Here is an 18,967-nt window from a genome sequence, read left to right on the forward strand (position 1 = left end):
TTTCGCCAAAACTCTGCCTTGTCGCTTTCTCGGCATCATACTCGTGAAGCATACGCGCTCGCTACGTTCAGTACTTTTTTCTCCGACATTAATTTCACCACTATAATCGACTTTGGAAATGCTAAATGCCAATAACGCGCGTACTTAAACGGAAAATAATTCGTAGACCGTACGACAGTTTATGTTGTATACATTTTTTTCCTTTAACGCCCACCGACCATGGTCTACTGGTCGGCCACCCTTGCCATATACCTGTAAATTTGATATGTTTCTCGACACATTCATAATAAGTTAATACTTACGGCAGCTGCGTTTCGGTGTAGGTAATGCTCTAATTCGATGAAAAAAAGTAAAGTTATTTGCAGTGGAACTATTAAAATCGCTTAATATAACGCACAACTTAAGACGCCTGTATTGACTGTAAGCACTCGCGCCTCAAATGAAAGTATGTCATCCGAATTGGTACTGCGATCAATAGCACCAGCCGTCCTCGCACCGCTCACGAACTGCGCACAGGCTGCTCTCTGCAGGGTGACTTGTAAGTTTGGGCCCGTCTGGCGTCCAAGCGGCGAGCAGTGCTGCCACACATTCAATACGTAAATTACCAGCTAGCTGTAATATTGGAAATACATTTGTGCGTAGCATTTTTAGTTAGAAGTATATCGCTAACTGATAGTATCATTCTGGTACTCGAATTATAAGGCCTTCATTTTTTTACATAGACGAAAATCAAAATAGCTATAGTCCGGCTCACGAAAACTGAACGTCGACATCAGCGCTACCAGTGGCTAATTTCCATTAGTGGGTATCAAAATAATTGGCGCGCTTTTTGAAATGTTTAAACGTACATATTTTATTATTTTGCCTCGCGCACTACGTTACGTATTTAGAAATATAGCAATTGAAAATAATTATTAAAAATTTCTTTAGTATGTATATTTTAACATAACAGCCGACTCTATCCAACAGCTAACAACAGCGATACGTACAATACGGAGAACCACTGGCATCGACGATATTTGGCTGCCGCCCATCGGCCTTGAACGTTCAGTTTTCGTGAGCTGGACTATAGTTGCACATACACTGTCTTAAGTTATGTGTTTTAAAAAGTCAATGTAGGTTTTTATCTCCCGACTTGGTGCCTATATTAAACGGCCAGAGTATTTATTTTAATTTTAAACTGTCGCTGGTCAGACTGTACTTGGTTTTAAATTTTTTCACCATGTTTACCCGTAAATCATTAATTAGAAACAAAAAAAAAAAGGACAATTCTATGTGCGGAATTTTCAATTAACTAAGAAATAGAATATTTATTTATCATGAAAATTATGTTTTTATTTGCACAGAATAACACCGTAATAAACGACTTAAAACAGTAAATAAATAAATAGGAAACGTGAAAGTACGATACGAAATGAATACACAATAATGGAGAAACAATCAATAATATAATTATTTGTTTCATTTATATGATAAATGAAACAAATAGTAACCGTGAAATATGTACAATGGTGTGTTAAAACCCCGAATAATAGAATCATTTATCATGAGTTAGGTCCGGGTAACCGGGTCTTTTTCTCAAACTTAAAGATGAACAGCTGTTGCCCGAATATACAAAGGCCTAGGCTGTACCGCGGACGTCGAACCCGCAGCACATATGGCCCATGTCATCGCAACGGTCACAGTCAAAAGCTGTTGTCAAACTGACCATCAAAGCCAGCGGAGACGTAGCCAGTGGCTTGGCCATCAAGCCCGTTGTTGACACGTGACTGACAGAGGGACAGGTCTGGAAACCGAGAGGTTGGCCCACTTCGGCCAACCACCACCGTGGATGCCTCATTTAAATCCAGGCTCGCGCGCCATACGCTCATTACGTAGCCATTGACTTCACCCAATACTTGAGCAAGCCAGAAAGCCTAGGTTTTGCCGTCAGACATTGAAAACCGTTACAGGAAATACAAGTGTACAATAAGAAATTGAGTATACAACAATTAAGCAAAAATAAAATAATAACAATAACAAAGAAACAAATAATAGAAAATACATAGACAATAACAGCGATGTGGCCGTAGCGATGCCATCGGCCGCATTTGATGCAGGTTTGGCGTCCGCGGTACAGCCTAAGACTTTGTATATTTCAGTCAACATTTCTTTAAGTACCTCATAAACAAAAGGCATAGCTTTCGGTGACATGATTATTGATAATTAATAAACAAGGCAAATCGAACACAGGATAAATATTTAAGACACAAAAATTATAAGACAAAATAAATAAACAGTAAGGTCAAGACAAGTTGATGGTTACAAATAATTACAATCAAATAACGGTCGTCATCACGATCGCTTGTTTATATGCAACATTTTATTGTATAGCAGCCAGACAAATTATTATCACACATAAGATAAAATAAGTTTTATCTAATCTGTGTTATTATTATATTATATAAGTAACAAATACAGTTTTTAAAAATATTATTATTATGAAAACATCTGGACCGTTTATTGCTTTTTAATGCCCTTACAGATTTCTTCGTACGCAGTTAGTTTACCCTTTACACTATAAAATTGTCATTTTTTACAACTTTTATGGACGGTGTTTGTTTTCAAACATATTTGTAGACGAACTAGTCAAATACCAGCATTTTACCCTTAATGGAGTGGAAACGGCTTAATTATTTAACTTTTGTATATTAAGCAGCATAGTTATATGCATTTAGTTTTGGTTAGATTAGAATTAGGATCAGATATGACCACTTTTTTGAGTTCCTGTGGTTTACCAGGCAGAAATACATTTTAAAGTATGTTCTGGTCTTTACAGAATACATAAATTACATTTTAACTGTCCTGAAAAATCAAGTAGTATTCATCGTTAAAATAGATATACTAAAAACACCATTTCAATTTCGATAAATGTTTATTAAATATTTGTATTATTTCGATTTCTTAAAATGCCTGTACTGAAAGCCATTTTAGTGGGTTTTCACCAGTTAAAAAAAAAAAAACAAACAAATACAAAGTCTGGTCACTATCTTTCTTAAATTTCGAATAATTGTAACTTGAATCTATTTTTGATTAGTACACATTGATCGCTGTCAATAAAATACAACACTCGGAAATTATCGGTAAAATACAACTGAATTTATTTTCTTGTTACCTGTATACTATTCAAATAGACAGAGTTGAAACTGTAGACCACATTAAAAATGTAAACATAGTCGTTGGAATGGAAATTATTGATCGTTGTTTGTCTAAGGAAAATAACAGGTCGCTTAATAGAATAAAAACAACGCAATACTCTCAGACTCGCAAGATATACTAGCACAAGGAAGTTTCCTAGCGCCTCTACTATTTTACATGAATGCCAACGATCAACCAATACCACCAGAGATCTAAGGTCATACCTACGCTGATGATTAAGCACTAGCTGCTTAATTAAAATCACACATTCGAAAACATAGAAATCATCCTTAACAACGCAGTGGAGTTACTGTCGACTTGCCACAAAAATAACTAGCTAAAACGAAATTTAACTTATTGTTTTACGCGTAAAAAGAACTTTAGTGTTTTCCAATTCCAAATTTCAAAAACATCATTTATAAGGGACAATTCAAATTTTTAACGACTCGTGTTAAAAATAAGGTTAGGTAAATATGAAATTACACATCTAACGCTATTAAATATCAACGTCTATACAATTCTGAATATTAAAAAAAAAAACATTTATACGACGCCCACTTCCATCGCTACTGTTACTAATTCCACAATTATTTTTACAATTAAACAGTTTTTAACAGGACGAATAACATTTGATTAATGTCTTGTAAAGGACTCGAGTCACAACAGGGTCAAAATCAGTGGAGCCGATGATACGCGGACAACGATTCAAAATGTGACAATTGACGACACGGACACGGACAGTTTTTAATTTTTTTTTTCTGGAAAACCTGTACAATAAAGTGCACTAAGCGCAGACCAAGTGTGGTGGTGAGTAGAGACGAATTCACGAGAGGTAGCCAATGACCTCTAACTACCCCCTATGTACACACATACACATACAAAAAAGTTTAGATTTTCTAGTGAACGGGTCGTCGTTCTAGACGGCTAATTAAACATAAACACATCGACGTTCAGAGTAATAATAACAGTAACAATAGTAAAATAATAGCTATAGAATATACGCGAGCGACATACACTGGACAAGAGAATAAAGTATGTGATAATATTGATGTAGCTTTATCACTTTCCCAATATTGTGCTTCTGGTGAAATCGATCGATTGTCTCAGTGAATTTATAGTATACATAAAATGTACATTGATATTATCATAAATTGGAATTTTAATTAATACAATTAATATAATTACAATGTTTATTGTTATCCAAACTAATTGTGCACATCAGTAAATATCATATATTATGTTATGCAGTGTTGAAAATAGTTATCTTAGTAAAACCGCCGACAAAAATGTAATTCTAGCTTTAAGCTTAGATGACCTAAAGTCAGCAAAACATTATTAATAATATAAAAAAAAAAAAATTACAATGTTATAAATGATTAAAATACATTGATACAATATATAATATATATAAATACTACATAATTTAAAGTTAAGAAAAAACTTATGTTTTAATTCAATCCGATTATGTTTTATTATTGAATTTGTTTGTCGATTGGGAGGATAACCACCAAGTTGTGGTAGAAAAAAAAAATAAAAAAAGCAACATGAATAAAAAAAATGGTTTTGTATAACAATCAAATCATTTTTATGATATACGAATTACTATTAGTGAACTTGACTTTTATAGTGACATATTGTATAATGCCCACGCACAAAGTGTTAATTAGATATATAATAGTAAGTAAATTCCAATAGTGTTTTATAATGAATACTTGTTTAAAATGACTTAGTTTATTATAAATATTTTACCAAAAATACTGCCTATGCAAGACTAAAAATAATTGAAGAGTTAAATTAAAATAAAAAAACTGATTAAATGAAATTTTTTCCACTTTTAATAAAGCAAAAAAAAACCTTATTAAATTAAGTTTACTAAAATTGGATTAACATTTGAATTTAAACATCTATGTAAGCGTATAGCTTACTATAAATTTATGCCGTGACCAGATGCAATGATTAGAATTTGAGGGGATTTTTGTTTCATTGTCGAATCGAAAGGAATCTTTGATATTTAAATAGCCTTGAATATTCAACATCAAAATAAGTTACTAAAGAACTTAAACCTTTAGCCATGATCTTGGTAGACGCTTAAGTTGCCCATTGACACTTAACGGAAAAAATAAAGCTAGGAATATTACTTAAATTGAGAAATATATAATAAAATCAGAAGTTAATATAACACTAATTTATACAGATTAAACTAATTTTAGTTCTTTAATGGTTAACATCTACAATGCATACATGTTAGTAAGGAAAATATTATTAAGTATAATTATATTATATAATATAGCACTATAATAAATTATATACATTTTTTATAGTTTTTTTTTTTACTAACAATTGTTGATATAATTTGAACAATAGGATAAATTATTTGTGTTTAAAATTGTTTACATATATTTTCTTTATAAAATACTAAAATAATGTATTTTAATTTAATCGTTCTGAGTTTATAGCATCCTAGTAAAATAATTTTAAAAAAAGTACAGATTGTACATTTATATTATATCAGGTTTTTTTTTTTTTGTTGGCTAAATATACAAATTATTATAAATGCTATCAAGCAGTTAGTTTTCTAAAAGCAATTTCTAATTAGTATAAAAATTAGTTACTTAAATATCGGCAACCTTCATTTTCAAAACTATCTATGCCCATATCTGAAAAATAAAGTTAAAAAACACATTATATATATAATAATTCATTAAGTTTAATTTAATTTATCGAGTTATACTTACACGTAATGATCCGTCCCAGCTAGCTGTTGCTAAGGCTGCTCCATCTGGTGAACGTTTTAAATGTGATACCTTGTTCTTGTGGCCACGAAATGTTTTTATTTTTTCATAGTCTAAACTGTCCCAAGCAATTATTTTACGATCTGTATATCCACTTAACAGTATTCGACCTAAACATTTTAAATCGGTAAACCAAAATGAAAAAAAAAAATTAATAATCAGGAATCAAGCTCAATTATCGCGCACTACTTGACACTTACTTTTACTTAAATAAAGAAAGTGTGACTGGAGTTCAATTGCAGTTAAAAAAAAAAATAGTAATGATAGAAATGAATGATAATTTTTTTTTTTTAATGTTTTTGTGAAAAGAAAACATTGTTCAAATCCAAAAATTCGTGATGTGATCTACATTTAGGTTTTGTACAAAATATGTAATACAAATGTCTTGCAGTGTTTTATATATATATTAAAAGTGCGGATTTTTAAGACTTTAAATTAGTAGAATCTATATTTTTTCATGTCCATCCTAAGTAGACATGAACTCCAAATTATTAGACTTTACTATTTATATCATATATATATTATATAGTGTCAACATTATAAAAAAATCATTTCATATCATTTAAAAAATCAAATATTTTATAAATTAAATTTCCTTGTACATCGTTTATAAGGCTCGCATTATACTATATAATTAACTTTAATTATAAATTACATAATGACTCACCGCTGGTTGAAAAATCAATAGAGCTACATCCAAACCACAAATCTTCATTTGCATAAATGGCAACTTTTTTATTTGTTCGTAAGTCATATAACCAACACTAAAAAATGTATATATTAAATTTTAAACCCTTATAAATTATAGTATAAATTAACAATAAGGGGGCTATAAAGTAGTTAAAGAAGACTATAACAGTATAATATTCAATATTAAGAAAGATTTTAAGCACAGTGACTGTGTATTGTGTACTTAAGTATCTACTGTAAAAGCACATACATGCAATTTATAAAGTAATTATGTCGTAATTCATTTTGAATACATAGTGCAAAACAAACTAAGAAAAACCAACATTATGAGGACGGGGGGTATAGAAAGGTCAAGATTGTCATCGAATTGTTGTATTGACTTAATAAAACAATAGTCACTTAAAAAAAAAAAAGATTCGAAAAATATCTTTAAATGATAAATAACAAAATATTTTTGTAGTACAAATAATTGTAGTAAGTGACTGATTTTGAATTTAAATATATATATTCAATAGGTAGTCTTTGCAGTTTACAACAGTTTGCAGTGAGCTCAAAAGTCTATGCTACTGTCTGATACTGCATTAGAATATTTTTATAACTATGCAATTTATTATTTAATTATTTGTGATACACAGAAACAATAGACTAAATTATAAATATAACTAATAATAATAATAATCCAAAATAGAAATATTAATAAATAATAAAATTAAAAACCATTTTCTTTAATTGATATGTTAATAGATATTTAAGACAAATAAACGTCCATCAACCCAATCATTGTGAAACCAACGCCTATTAGCTTCACCCACAGCTAAAATGCATTATTGAAGTTTTCATACTTACTGTTGCATCAGTACAACCAGAAGCTACAGTCACTCCACTTGGATGGAACTTAACACTGTTTATGTCGGTCGCGTAACCTTTAAATGTTTGAGCACTTTGTTCCATTCTCATGTCCCACAAGACCATAGTATTTTTACAGCCCTAAGTAACAATAATAAAACTATTAGTATGTATATAATTTAAATATAAGATTATCAAGGAATAACTATTTAATAAAAGAAATACAACAAGTTAGGCAAAAGGCTTTTTATAATATTGAACATTGGTTGAAAGCTATAACAAGATAATGATTTGTTTTTACTGTTTTTCTTGCCTAATTCATTAAAGACGTTTATGTTTAAACATTTTAAATAATTTTTTCTTTGCTATGAAAGTACAAGAATGTTTAAATTTTTATCCAAACTTAATTAATACGATTGAAAACATTTCATTACAAAAGTTTTTAATAAATACTACAAAAGAGTTAAAAAATACTGTTTACATTTTCATAGAAATATCAAGTAGGGGAATTCTAATTTTAATTTTGTGAGTTATCATTAAATTTAAACACTGGGCTCCGGTATGTCATGTTGATTGTTTGGTATATTAATATTTGACATAAATAATTTAACTAACCTAATACAGTAAGAAACTGTGTGTGAGAAACTGAAGACGATATAAAACTAGCAACAGAAGACCTATCATAACGTATGCATGTGATGAGACATGGCCAACAACGTTAGAGGACGAGAGAAAATTGGCTATAGTAGAAAGAAAGTTTCTAAGGAAGATGCGTGGACCTAAAATAAATAATGTAACACAAAGGTATGAAATAAGGTCAAACGGAGAAGCGTACAATGCCTTTGGAGAACCAAATATAATTGGAGTAATTAGAGCCAAAAGACTAAGCTGGCCAGGTCACATACCAAGGTCTAACATGATTGCAAGGGAGGTCCTAAGTCGGAGGCCACGAGGAAAGAGGCCCTTAGGCAGACCTAAACAACGGTGGCTTGATAAAGTCTCAGAGGATCTAACAACGCTAGGAGTTGAAAACCACAGGGAGGTAGCAATGGACAGAGAGAAATGAAAGGAAGTGTGTGTTGCAGCAATGGGCCTGAACGGTCTCTGAAGCTGAAGAAAAAAAACCATAACACTTTTAAAATAGTACCAATTGTCATTGTTAAATAAACAATAGGTGTTTCGATATTTTGAGATAGGTGTTCCCTACGCAAGACTCTAACATGGTATCTGTAAGAAATTAATACATTATACATTTCTTTCAATTTGGTTATTTTTAAATTATGTTAACATACGCCTGACACAAATATGTTGCGATCAGAAGGTAACACATCAATAGACATTATGTCTCTGGTATGTTCAGAAAATGATTGCAACAACGTTTTAGACTCAACGTCCCACAGAGCAACGGTCGTATCTCCACTTCCAGTCAATATCTTTAAAAACAAAAAAAAAAGTTAATATCAAATACACTTACAAGTACATAAAATATTAGTCAATATTAATACTGTTCAATCAGTGTTATTTTTATTTAAGTGCTATAATCAAATATTATCTAAAAAAAAATAATGTGAGGAAATACTTTTCTCATTATTGCTTATTAAGACCAAATTACCAATTAGTAAACAGTGTTCAATCAGTGTTATTTTTATTTAAGTACTATAATTAAATATTATCTAAAAAAAAATAATGTGAGGAAATACTTTTCTCATTATTTCTTATTAAGACCAAATTACCAATTAGTAAACAGTGTTCAATCAGTGTTATTTTTATTTAAGTACTATAATCAAATATTATCTAAAAAAAAATAATGTGAGGAAATACTTTTCTCATTATTGCTTATTAAGACCAAATTACCAAAACAAAACAAAATGTGTAAAGTAAGATAAAAAAAAAAAAATAAATATAATTTTTACAAAAAAATAATTGGAGCTTATTATAAATTTTATACCAGTAAGAAATTTTGATAGACGAATCATTTCTGTTTAAAAATTAGTAAAATAATTTATTTTTATTATTAATACTCGCAGCATCAAATTTATTTTTGTTTTATCATGTATTGTAAAATTACTATACCCGATGGTCTGTATTAGGAAACAAGCAACAAGAAATAAAGTGTCTGTGAATGCCAATAGTTTCTTTTTCAACAGGTAATGAATCTGCCGTTGGGACTGAAATGTTAAATACATTAAGTTTATTGTTCATGCCCCTAAAAAAAAAAAAAAAATCAATTTGTTAGTTAGTAGATGTACAAGGTAATAAACAATTTATTTGCAGTTAAAGAAATTCCAAAAAATATACGATTAGAATAATTAGACAGCGGCTGAAGGTGAAACGACAAATTGACAAGTCGACTCTGCCAGTTGGCATTACTAATATTCATCGCTAATATACAGAACTTTTTTATTTTTAAAAAACATAAACTGATTATAAATGTTTTTAATTTTATTATGACTGGGTTTTAAAAATATTTGTTATATATTTTAATTTTATAAAACATATTTCACAATATATATATATATATATATATTAAAAGTTTTATAAAAAAATCAAGTTACTGCACAAATCAAATTTTAACTTATTTTTATGGGACTACAAAATAAACTAATAAGTAAAATGTAGTTAAAAATAATTAAACGTTAAGACGAACAATAGCTTTAATCCAGCATGAATATATTTTTAAACATAATCTTACCCGCAAGCCACCAAGTTGCCCGAAGGTGAATAAGCACACGACATCAACCAGTCGGTGGGCAATGTGAATGTTTGCTTAATTCGAGATGTGACAGTGTTCCAAATGTTCAATTGGCCATCCTATTATATTTGTATAAATATATATATATATATATATAAATATAATATAATAAACACAAAACAAATTTTGTCGTATGTACCTGAGAAGATGAAACAACGTGACGGTTATCGGGTGCCCAATCGCAACAGAGAATTATAACTCTGGTTTCGTTTCTTTTTAATACTCTTTTGCATGTAATGTGCATGGATGTAATTTTTTTTAATTTTTTAGTTACAGCGTTCGCTAAAAGAATTACTCAAATTAAAAATAACATTCTACTTATTATCATACATTTTCAACTATACATAAGAGTAATTATGTGCAACAAGTAGTTTATATATATTTTATAAATAATCCGAATTTAAATTATACATTTATCCAGTTTGTGTAGAAAGTCCCTACCTTCATCATTCAATTGCTCTTCAGTTTCACGGCGTGTGTTCATTAAAGATGCCATACTGAAGTTTGAAAATAACATATATATATGCCAGGCAATGTGCTATTCTATTTTACAATACAAATTGCAACCCTAGATAATAACTAAAATATAAAAAATGTGGAAAGCAGTAATAAAATAAAAACGTTTGACTTATACGCATAATTTTTTATGAAGCATAGGTGATATGCATTAAAAATGTTTAATAAACTTACTAAAATATACTAGCAAGTGTGAGTCAACGTCATGGATACTTTAAATATACAAGTTACTCAATTAAGAATGTTTTATAATTTGCACTGTGAACATGAATGATTAGGCTTATAGTATGTCACACACCTTCTTCAAATATTTGTTGTCACCTAAAAAAAAAGATAACATTTTTAAAATGTATTATCTAAAATTAAACTACAACCAAGTAATTATTTTTAGGTGTAATCATTTAACACGCAAATGCCATATACACGTTATACTTGTGTTTAAAGTTTGTTCAAAAATAAAATACAATTTGTTACTTATGAAAATCTAATATTATACGATAGCATCCAATTCATATAATATAACCAAATTTAAAAAATTGTTTTTAGTATTAGTCAAATAGCCAAGATTCAACTCTTCACATTTTGCGCCATTAATATTTTTTTTTCACTTTGAGTACTCTGTTCACTAGCAGATTAAGATTTAATTTTAGGTATGTCTGTAGTTTAAAACAACTAGAATACTCTGTGTGTTATATCTTGATACAAATTTTATTATTACCAATTACTTAACCGTATACCATTTGATTTATTGTTAACACTTATTTCCATTCAACATTTTACAAAATTTAAATAACCTAAATCAGTTTGCAATGTTCAAGCTTGAAATTAAAAAAAAACTACAAAACTGGTTCATTTGCTTTAGTGTAATTGTATAACACATTTAGCCACTTATACATAGATACATAAGAAAAAATAAAATAAGTATTGTTATGCTCAACTAATGTAATCGTAGGTTGAAATTTCTACATAATAACTAGTTTTTCGAAATATCAATATCCAGTTTCAGCAGAAGATAATTATTAAGCCACCTACCATTTATTTTTAGGATTACTAAAAAACTAATATTCAAACTTGCGCTGAGGAGTATTGAAATGGACCATTTAAGTTAAGACTATGTTTGCTCAATTCGATCATATACGCACTCGCAACTGAAGTTGATACAATCTGCAACAAAAATAAAATTAATTAAGATAACATTTAAACTATTCATTATAATTATTTAAATTTATTATTTTCAACGTAAAAAAATAACATACAAATTTAAACTGTGTCTTGTTTAGTTAGATAAATGAAAGAGATAAGACGCTGCGGCTTGTTTAAAGCCTACGCCCTACACCCTAGGTACGAAAATGTGATTACATTAAACACGGTTCACCTATTTTAGCATGATTGTCTGACACACACATACACAGCCAATTACAATACAGAATAGTATGTTGATAAATTATATTTCTGCTCAGATAATTCTACAATATATGTTTGCATAAGTTATATACACTAGGAACATACATTAAACGGTAATATGATATAAATACATGTATAATTATTTATTGATCTACTTTACTTTTTGCCATAATAAATTAGGAAATCAATTGGTTACGTTGTTTTTCTAAGTTACATTTTATCCCTTAGATAAATAAATAATAAAAACAACCTATCGGTACTTAGTCACAATAGCGGAACAGTAACTATTGTTTTGATGATTGACTGCAATGAATCTAAAACGTTAGCGATAAACTGAAAATATGGATAGGTACATCTGAAAATTATCCACATTACCAATATATATTTTTTTAGTACAATGACATGTCAGAATAATTGCTGCTGAAATTATCTGTGTAGATTGTATCATTAATTTTTACTTAAATAATTTCTAAAAAAATACATAATATTTATTTTTAAATTAAATACCTGATACTATTTGTATCCTATAAAAACTATTTATAAACTTTTTCTGAAAATTTGGCCAAACCATGATTAATCCAGTAAATGATAAATCACACACACGCATAAATTACATATCCGAGAATAAATAAGTTGTATAGGTAAAATTCATAATAATGACCGATGAATTAAATCGAGTTTTTAAATGTGTTTAAATGTGCTAAAAAAAAATTACAAATGACTTTCATACTGATATATTCAATCGCAGGCTGGTTATGTTATATATTTACCTCTCGTCCTGGATGTTGATGCAAGGTGACTGTGTACAATTATCCAATCATTAGAAACTATAATCACATTAAAATATATTAAACTATTAAATTAATCATAGGATTTCATACGTCATTCATTAGAAACCAACCGACTCGAATAGTGTTAAAAATAATTGGTTTTCACCTAGTCGTAATGTTATTTTTTATTAGTGGCTACCATTGGATGTTATAAGCTTACCAGAACCAACAGGAAAAATCAATAAAACGTTTTAGAGGCAACACTGAGTCACTGTACAACCACGGCTGTAAATAAAACAGCTGTTGTATCGCCTTTGGTTTTGGCCCGCCTCGACTACAAAATAACCAGATGGGAACGTTTAACCAATTACACGGGTTTTTGTGTGGCATAAATATACTGGGTTATTGCATATCCACACTTTATTGTATCATCAATTCAAAGAATCGCACATTATTGTTTTTTTTTGTATAATATAATATACATAATACCTTTACAAAATAAATGAATTTGATTGGCTGAGAGAGGGTAGAGCTGCAATAACCTAGTATATTTAAGCCGCGGGCTCTTATGAGCCGCCTGCTAAAACCCGACTGCCATAGTGTTTTAAAACTATAATAGACGGATAAATAATAATTCCAGGAACAAGCATAATAATTGTACGTTATCAGCAAAAACAAAATGTTGGACACTTATCAGCCCCGGCCTAGGTTTCCCTTCTGGTTATTCTGTGCTCGGTCACCAGGTTCTTATCAAAAATCGGATAACCAGCGCTGCACGCGTACAGCTCGCGCCATCTCGTTGTCACGATTCGCTTAACACTCGCTCTTAGCACAGATTATATGAAAACAGATTGTTCACTGTATAACTTTTTTATAAATAATATGTATGAATTTCTTTCCTTAACTATATATGAAACCTGAGAAAAATTAACAATAAAACAAGAAAAATTCAACTCAACAGAATTTTTTTTTTTAATCGCTGTCAAGGATGCTGTGATAGTCCGAAACATAATTTAACTACTAAAAAAGAGTCCTAACTACTGAACTCATAGTTACACATCACAGTTTAACCTTTAAGCCAAGATTTTCTAAAAAATTGCCTATACTTTACTCCTTAAAGATAGGCGGTGTGGCGTCCTCTTAAGAAGAAAAATATTGTCGAGTATGTATTGTACTCAATGGTAATATATTTTATTTGTATGTATTAAAAACATATTATTTAAAAATTCCAAAACTTGTGCGTCAAATTATAAATGTAAATACTAATTAGCTAATAAAATTTTAAGGTAAATTTTGCAAAGAATAAGCAATAAAATAAAATCGAATTGCACATCGTTTTATGATCGTCCCGCATAGTTCATAAACTGTATATTTAAAGTAATTATTATCTTTTTATTTCAAAGATGTGTTTCAACCAACAAAGTGTTATAAAAAGTTGATTAAAAAATATGTAATATTAATGTGATATTAAATCTAGAAAAATCTTAATTTATTAACTTGATTATTTTATGTCTATGGACTTTGATTATATTAGGTGTATTATGATTTACCTATCTATTGTGTTCTCTCCTACTATGCATGTTTTTATCATTAATCTAAGAGCAACGCCTCTATTTTTAATTTTAAGTTCTGTTAAACATGTAAGCATCTACTCGATACTTCCAATTTAGATAGCCTATATCTATGATTATTTGGTAGGACAGAATAGAGATGCCGGAGACCATAAATAATAAGTATACTAAGATACAGACAGAGTTGTCCGTCTTTCTAGTAAAACGTTATCTAAATAATCATCTAGATAACACATTATCCAAGTAAAAGTTATTTGAATAATAAAAAAAATAATTATTCGAATAAATTGTGAAATGATTATTCGAGTAAGAATTTCCAATTTGTACAGACATAATAATATTGTTTTCAAAAGTTGTACCTACAACATGTCATAGAAATGGTGTAACTATTTAAATTATTTATATTATAATTAATTAATATTAAGTCATGTCATAGAACAAATCAAAATATTTAATATATTAATTTATATATACAATTATATATTAAATATTTAATATAGGTAGCCATAAATGGAATATAATCAATTTATGATTTTGTTGATTGATAGTAAAAATACAAAACGTAAAAAAAGATCAATAATTAATCAATTAATTGACAACAATAAATCGAAAATATTTTTGACTTTGAAGAAGTACATTGTAATTAGAGTATAGTATTGCTTATAGAAACATATAAATGGTTAATCCATATCGTGAGCCCTCTACCTAGGAGACACCAGTGGTGGTCCTCCATGAACAGCTGCTTAAGCTAATTCCTCAGTCTCTTCGTTTTTATTCGTTGTAGTCCATAACCCTAAATTCGAACATGCCGAAGCCAGCATCGTATACTTAGGGTTGAATTTCACACATTGTACCGGTCTTGGATGATAGCCCCTGAGGTCACATACGGTTTTCATTGTTCGGGTACTCCATACATGAATACGACCATTTGTAGAGCCACTAAATATGAATCGTGAGTCTGGACTAAAACACGATTCAATTGGATGGCCTTCGTTATTTGTACAACCATTAAACGTATGTTTAATTGTACCGTGCATGGCATTTATTAATCTGACAGTTGATTCATTATTTGAAAGCAATAGCGAGTGACCATTTGAACTAAACTTGAGATCTGTCCAAGTACTTTTATCGTCTTCAATAGTCATAGTGACATATGGTTTGTCGTAGAACCTAAAAACAATCAAGTACGGTTAAATATATTTTATTGTTGTGCAATTGAATTACACGATTTTAGGTTACCTCACGTCGAAAAGTTTTAGCGATTCAGAATTGATACCGGCTGCTATAGCATTTCCCCTTTGACTAATTGCTGAAATGGGTCTGCCAAAAAGATTGACGTACCCTTCGCATTTCGGTGTCCTCAGATCCCAAATCATTAGCGTTTCATCTAACGATCCCGATACAAACATATTCATTACAGGTGTTACACATAACGATACTACTTTCTTGACATGTCCAGCGTAGTAATGCATGTATTTTTTATCATGCAGCGACAGATATCTGTGTAAAGAAACATAAAATCATATGTTGCCTATAAATAAAATTAAATAATATCATAGAAATACAGTTCAAGAGTAATTAACAAAGTTAAGTACATTTTCGTTTAACATTGCTTTTTTGCCTTCAGCATAATTTTCAAAACTAAAAAAAAAAAAACAGAGAATCCGCGACTTAGCACGCAAATTATACCGGTTTTGTCTGCTAGGGGACGAAGACCGTTCGATGACACCCCAACCGTCCCCACGAGTCCAACCCAGAGGCCTCAGTCCCGGGCATATCGCGCCAAAAAGCACCTGCACACTCACCTAGGGGACAGTTCAATCATCGCTCAATAGTAATTCAGCATTACGCTTTGCCGTTATTTTCTCCGTGTATCATGTATGTTCCTCTTTTTCCTAATAAAGTGTTTCTTAATTTTTTTTACTATTTCCTGTTCCTTCCTTGTTTTAACGTGTCTAATCTTTTTCTAGTTCTAATTTTGTCCAACATAGTCACTCCACTAGTCCGCCTCGACTTTATTTCAGCTATCACGTTTTCCTTTTCACCTATCTCTTATTAATTAATGTTCTGTACTCGTTTCCATACCTGCGTCGTTGCTGCCTCACTACCGCTATAGCTCCTATAAATACTTGAACACTATGAATTTATCGAAAAAATTTAAGTTTAAAAATACCTGATTGTGGCGTCTATCTTATTTGAGTTGTGTAAAACGGTGTGGTTGGTGTCCGCAAAGCAAATGAGATTGGCACCAAAGTTTTTACCGTTGATGTTTGAGCGTATTTCAGCTTTCTGGCAGTTGTATAGTATTATTCGTTCGTTTTGGTCGCAAGATATTAGGTAATCGCCATTCATTGAAAAGTCAAACGCGTTTATCTTGTTATTTGTATTACGAAACAATCTATTAACTCTAAAATTACCCACGTCATTTTCATCTAGCGCCGCCATTATATCGTCTACTCCGTTTTCATCGCGTATACTATCTAAAGCTTGACATGGGTCAGAGTGCGTGTAACAAGTATATTCAAATATATTGAACTTTGTACTTGCGCCGAAGGAGCACAGCGCAAGCATTAGCTCGTTACCAGGGTGACGGTGGCTGGGATTCGCGAATCCCCGGGCAAGCTTCGATCAGTAAAATTGCACCCCGTTACAGGAGAGTGGAAAAGTAGTTTCATCCCCCTTTTGAACCCTTTGTGTGGCAAACTCTTATAACTTTGCGCCCAAAATCGCTCAATAATAGTATTAACAGCAGATTGGACCACCGTAAACCTCCTAAACCTACATGGAAAAAAATGTAATTCATCTACAAACATTTGGTTGAATTTTAATTCATACATTCACGAATCAAATATTTTACAGTTGACCCTACTAAACAAATTTAATAATTTGTGAAAAATATTATTTATTCAGTAGTCGACCACAAAGTTACAAAACTTGATTTGAAACGCTAGCAACATCTATAATTCAAATATTATTAAGTAGTTCAAAAATTGCCGTTTTGCAACACTAAGAATAATACAATTATCATCATAGTAATCACCCAACCCTAGCTCTAAATTACCTTTACAACAATTTCTATCGATATTTAATACTTGTACCGTCTTCAGGTTCGTGTACAGCCCTTTTGTTTTTGAGGGTGATTGCACGTATTTACATTTTTTATTCTGGGGGCTGATGGTAAAAAAAATGTCGGCGCCGCGTGCTGCCATTGACTAGATTTAACGAACATATTGAACATGTCCAGTACTGACTTAAGTCAGCCAAACTTATGTTTTTTTTTGTCCACGATAATGGTCAAATCGTCATAATGCATTTTGTGTACAGCATCTTTTTGTCGGGCAACAATGCATTCAAACGCAGCAGCCAGCAATGCGACGAAGAGCGTTGATTTTTATGCGACCCTGGTACCGCGATGCGAATTTCAAGGGCTCGCTGAGGGTCGCCGAGCTCGACGGCGGGCGCTGTGTTCAATGGCGCCTCAACATAAAGCCCTGGTTACTGCGGCGGCACGCTTATCAACAACCTACGGCGGTTTTCACTGATTATGAACCACTGTTAAAAATTATTATTTCTCATCTTGTCTTAGGATTGTATTTTATATAATATTTATAAATATAATTGTTTTGCCCTCGAGGCACAAATAAATACAAAGGATTAGGATGATCAACGGGCGTTGCGGTAACCGGTAATACGACTTGTACGATAGGATTTTTTATGGAAACACGACAATCCGGAAATCGCCCAAAAAAAAAAAATATATTTTAGTAATTAGTAAAAGACTAGATACAAATTATAAGTATTATTACAATGTACTTAAAATATATTCGTAAGGTAATATAAAAATTATTCTTTGAAAAATGTAACACAGAAGTTATTTTTTTTTAATTTTATTTAATACATATATACCAAGATTTATTCTAGTAAAATGTGTGAGTTTCTAATGGCAAACGCTTTGAGTAATAAAAATAGATGGATCTATCTTTTTTTGAGAATACTAAAACTCTTCTTGAGTTTTTTGGTTTAATTAGCGAATATGTTTTATTTAATTAAAATAAAACAGATATATATATATATATTTATATTATATTATGTACAGAAAGTAATCATAGCATAGTTGTAGTAAGACTAGATTTTTTATCATTATTAGAAAATATTCGGTAGGAAAACCTACCGAATTTGTCAATCAAAATAAAATAGTAGTTTGATGTATACAGTAATGATAGTAATTACCTACCTAAATTGTGTGTTAATTGTCAAATGATTTTTATCCGGAGTCTATGTGTACATTACCAAAGTACAATTACAATTTTAAGTTTAAATATTGATAACGTAGGTACCCAATAATATCTAAATAGTACAACGTTATTAAGTTTATATATCATTATTACTCATTTTAGTTGACTAAAATACCTAACCTAACTGAATACTTTTTAACTGAAAGTCTAAATA

The 18,967-nt window shown here is 30.4% G+C and overlaps 2 protein-coding genes across 7 annotated transcripts; both read right to left on the reverse strand.

Moving 5' to 3' along the window:
• Nucleotides 1–495: 495 nt before the first annotated feature.
• Nucleotides 496–13,270, reverse strand: LOC126837337 (guanine nucleotide-binding protein subunit beta-5a-like). Of its 6 annotated transcripts, none has more exons than XM_050571206.1 (14): nt 13,168–13,227; nt 12,948–13,004; nt 11,916–11,937; nt 10,948–11,094; nt 10,699–10,825; nt 10,397–10,539; nt 10,198–10,316; nt 9,579–9,711; nt 8,798–8,938; nt 7,506–7,646; nt 6,637–6,733; nt 5,913–6,079; nt 5,790–5,834; nt 496–578 (listed from the first exon to the last, which is right to left on the reverse strand). In XM_050571206.1, exons 5-13 carry the CDS (start codon nt 10,772–10,774, stop codon nt 5,823–5,825), a joined length of 1,029 nt encoding a protein of 342 aa, XP_050427163.1. In that variant the 5' UTR covers nt 10,775–10,825; nt 10,948–11,094; nt 11,916–11,937; nt 12,948–13,004; nt 13,168–13,227; the 3' UTR covers nt 496–578; nt 5,790–5,822. The 6 variants fall into 6 exon arrangements, with proteins under 6 accessions (XP_050427163.1, XP_050427158.1, XP_050427159.1 ...); XM_050571201.1 differs by having other exon boundaries at nt 11,806–11,937; XM_050571202.1 differs by having other exon boundaries at nt 11,806–11,937; nt 13,079–13,173.
• A 1,991-nt stretch (nt 13,271–15,261) lies between these two features.
• Nucleotides 15,262–16,343, reverse strand: LOC126837392 (WD repeat-containing protein 82-like). Its single transcript, XM_050571301.1, has 3 exons — nt 16,324–16,343; nt 15,758–16,018; nt 15,262–15,688 (listed from the first exon to the last, which is right to left on the reverse strand). The coding sequence occupies exons 1-3, from the start codon at nt 16,341–16,343 to the stop codon at nt 15,262–15,264; spliced, it is 708 nt and encodes a 235-aa protein (XP_050427258.1).
• Between the last annotated feature and the right edge of the window lie 2,624 nt (nt 16,344–18,967).

The sequence above is a fragment of the Adelges cooleyi genome, unplaced genomic scaffold (assembly GCF_023614345.1).
Source record: "Adelges cooleyi isolate 19-005CV unplaced genomic scaffold, UGA_ACOO_1.1 ACOO_flye_CR_arks_rails_tigmint_CR_PRNA_248, whole genome shotgun sequence".
Lineage (NCBI taxonomy): Eukaryota > Metazoa > Arthropoda > Insecta > Hemiptera > Adelgidae > Adelges > Adelges cooleyi.

Bases quoted from the DNA above. Each gene is read 5' to 3' on its own strand.
- LOC126837337 (XM_050571204.1), bottom strand. From the start codon at position 10,774: ATGTTATTTTCAAACTTCAGTATGGCATCTTTAATGAACACACGCCGT. The intron at 8,939-9,578 runs GTATAGTAATTT...TTGTTTTTAAAG, and splicing joins TTCCTAATACAGACCATCGG to ATATTGACTGGAAGTGGAGA. The intron at 6,734-7,505 runs GTAAGTATGAAA...TACATTTTTTAG, and splicing joins CTGGTTGTACTGATGCAACA to TGTTGGTTATATGACTTACG.
- LOC126837392 (XM_050571301.1), bottom strand. From the start codon at position 16,343: ATGATTGAACTGTCCCCTAG. The intron at 16,019-16,323 runs GTGAGTGTGCAG...TTCTTTACACAG, and splicing joins ATGATTGAACTGTCCCCTAG to ATATCTGTCGCTGCATGATA. The intron at 15,689-15,757 runs GTAACCTAAAAT...GATTGTTTTTAG, and splicing joins CTAAAACTTTTCGACGTGAG to GTTCTACGACAAACCATATG.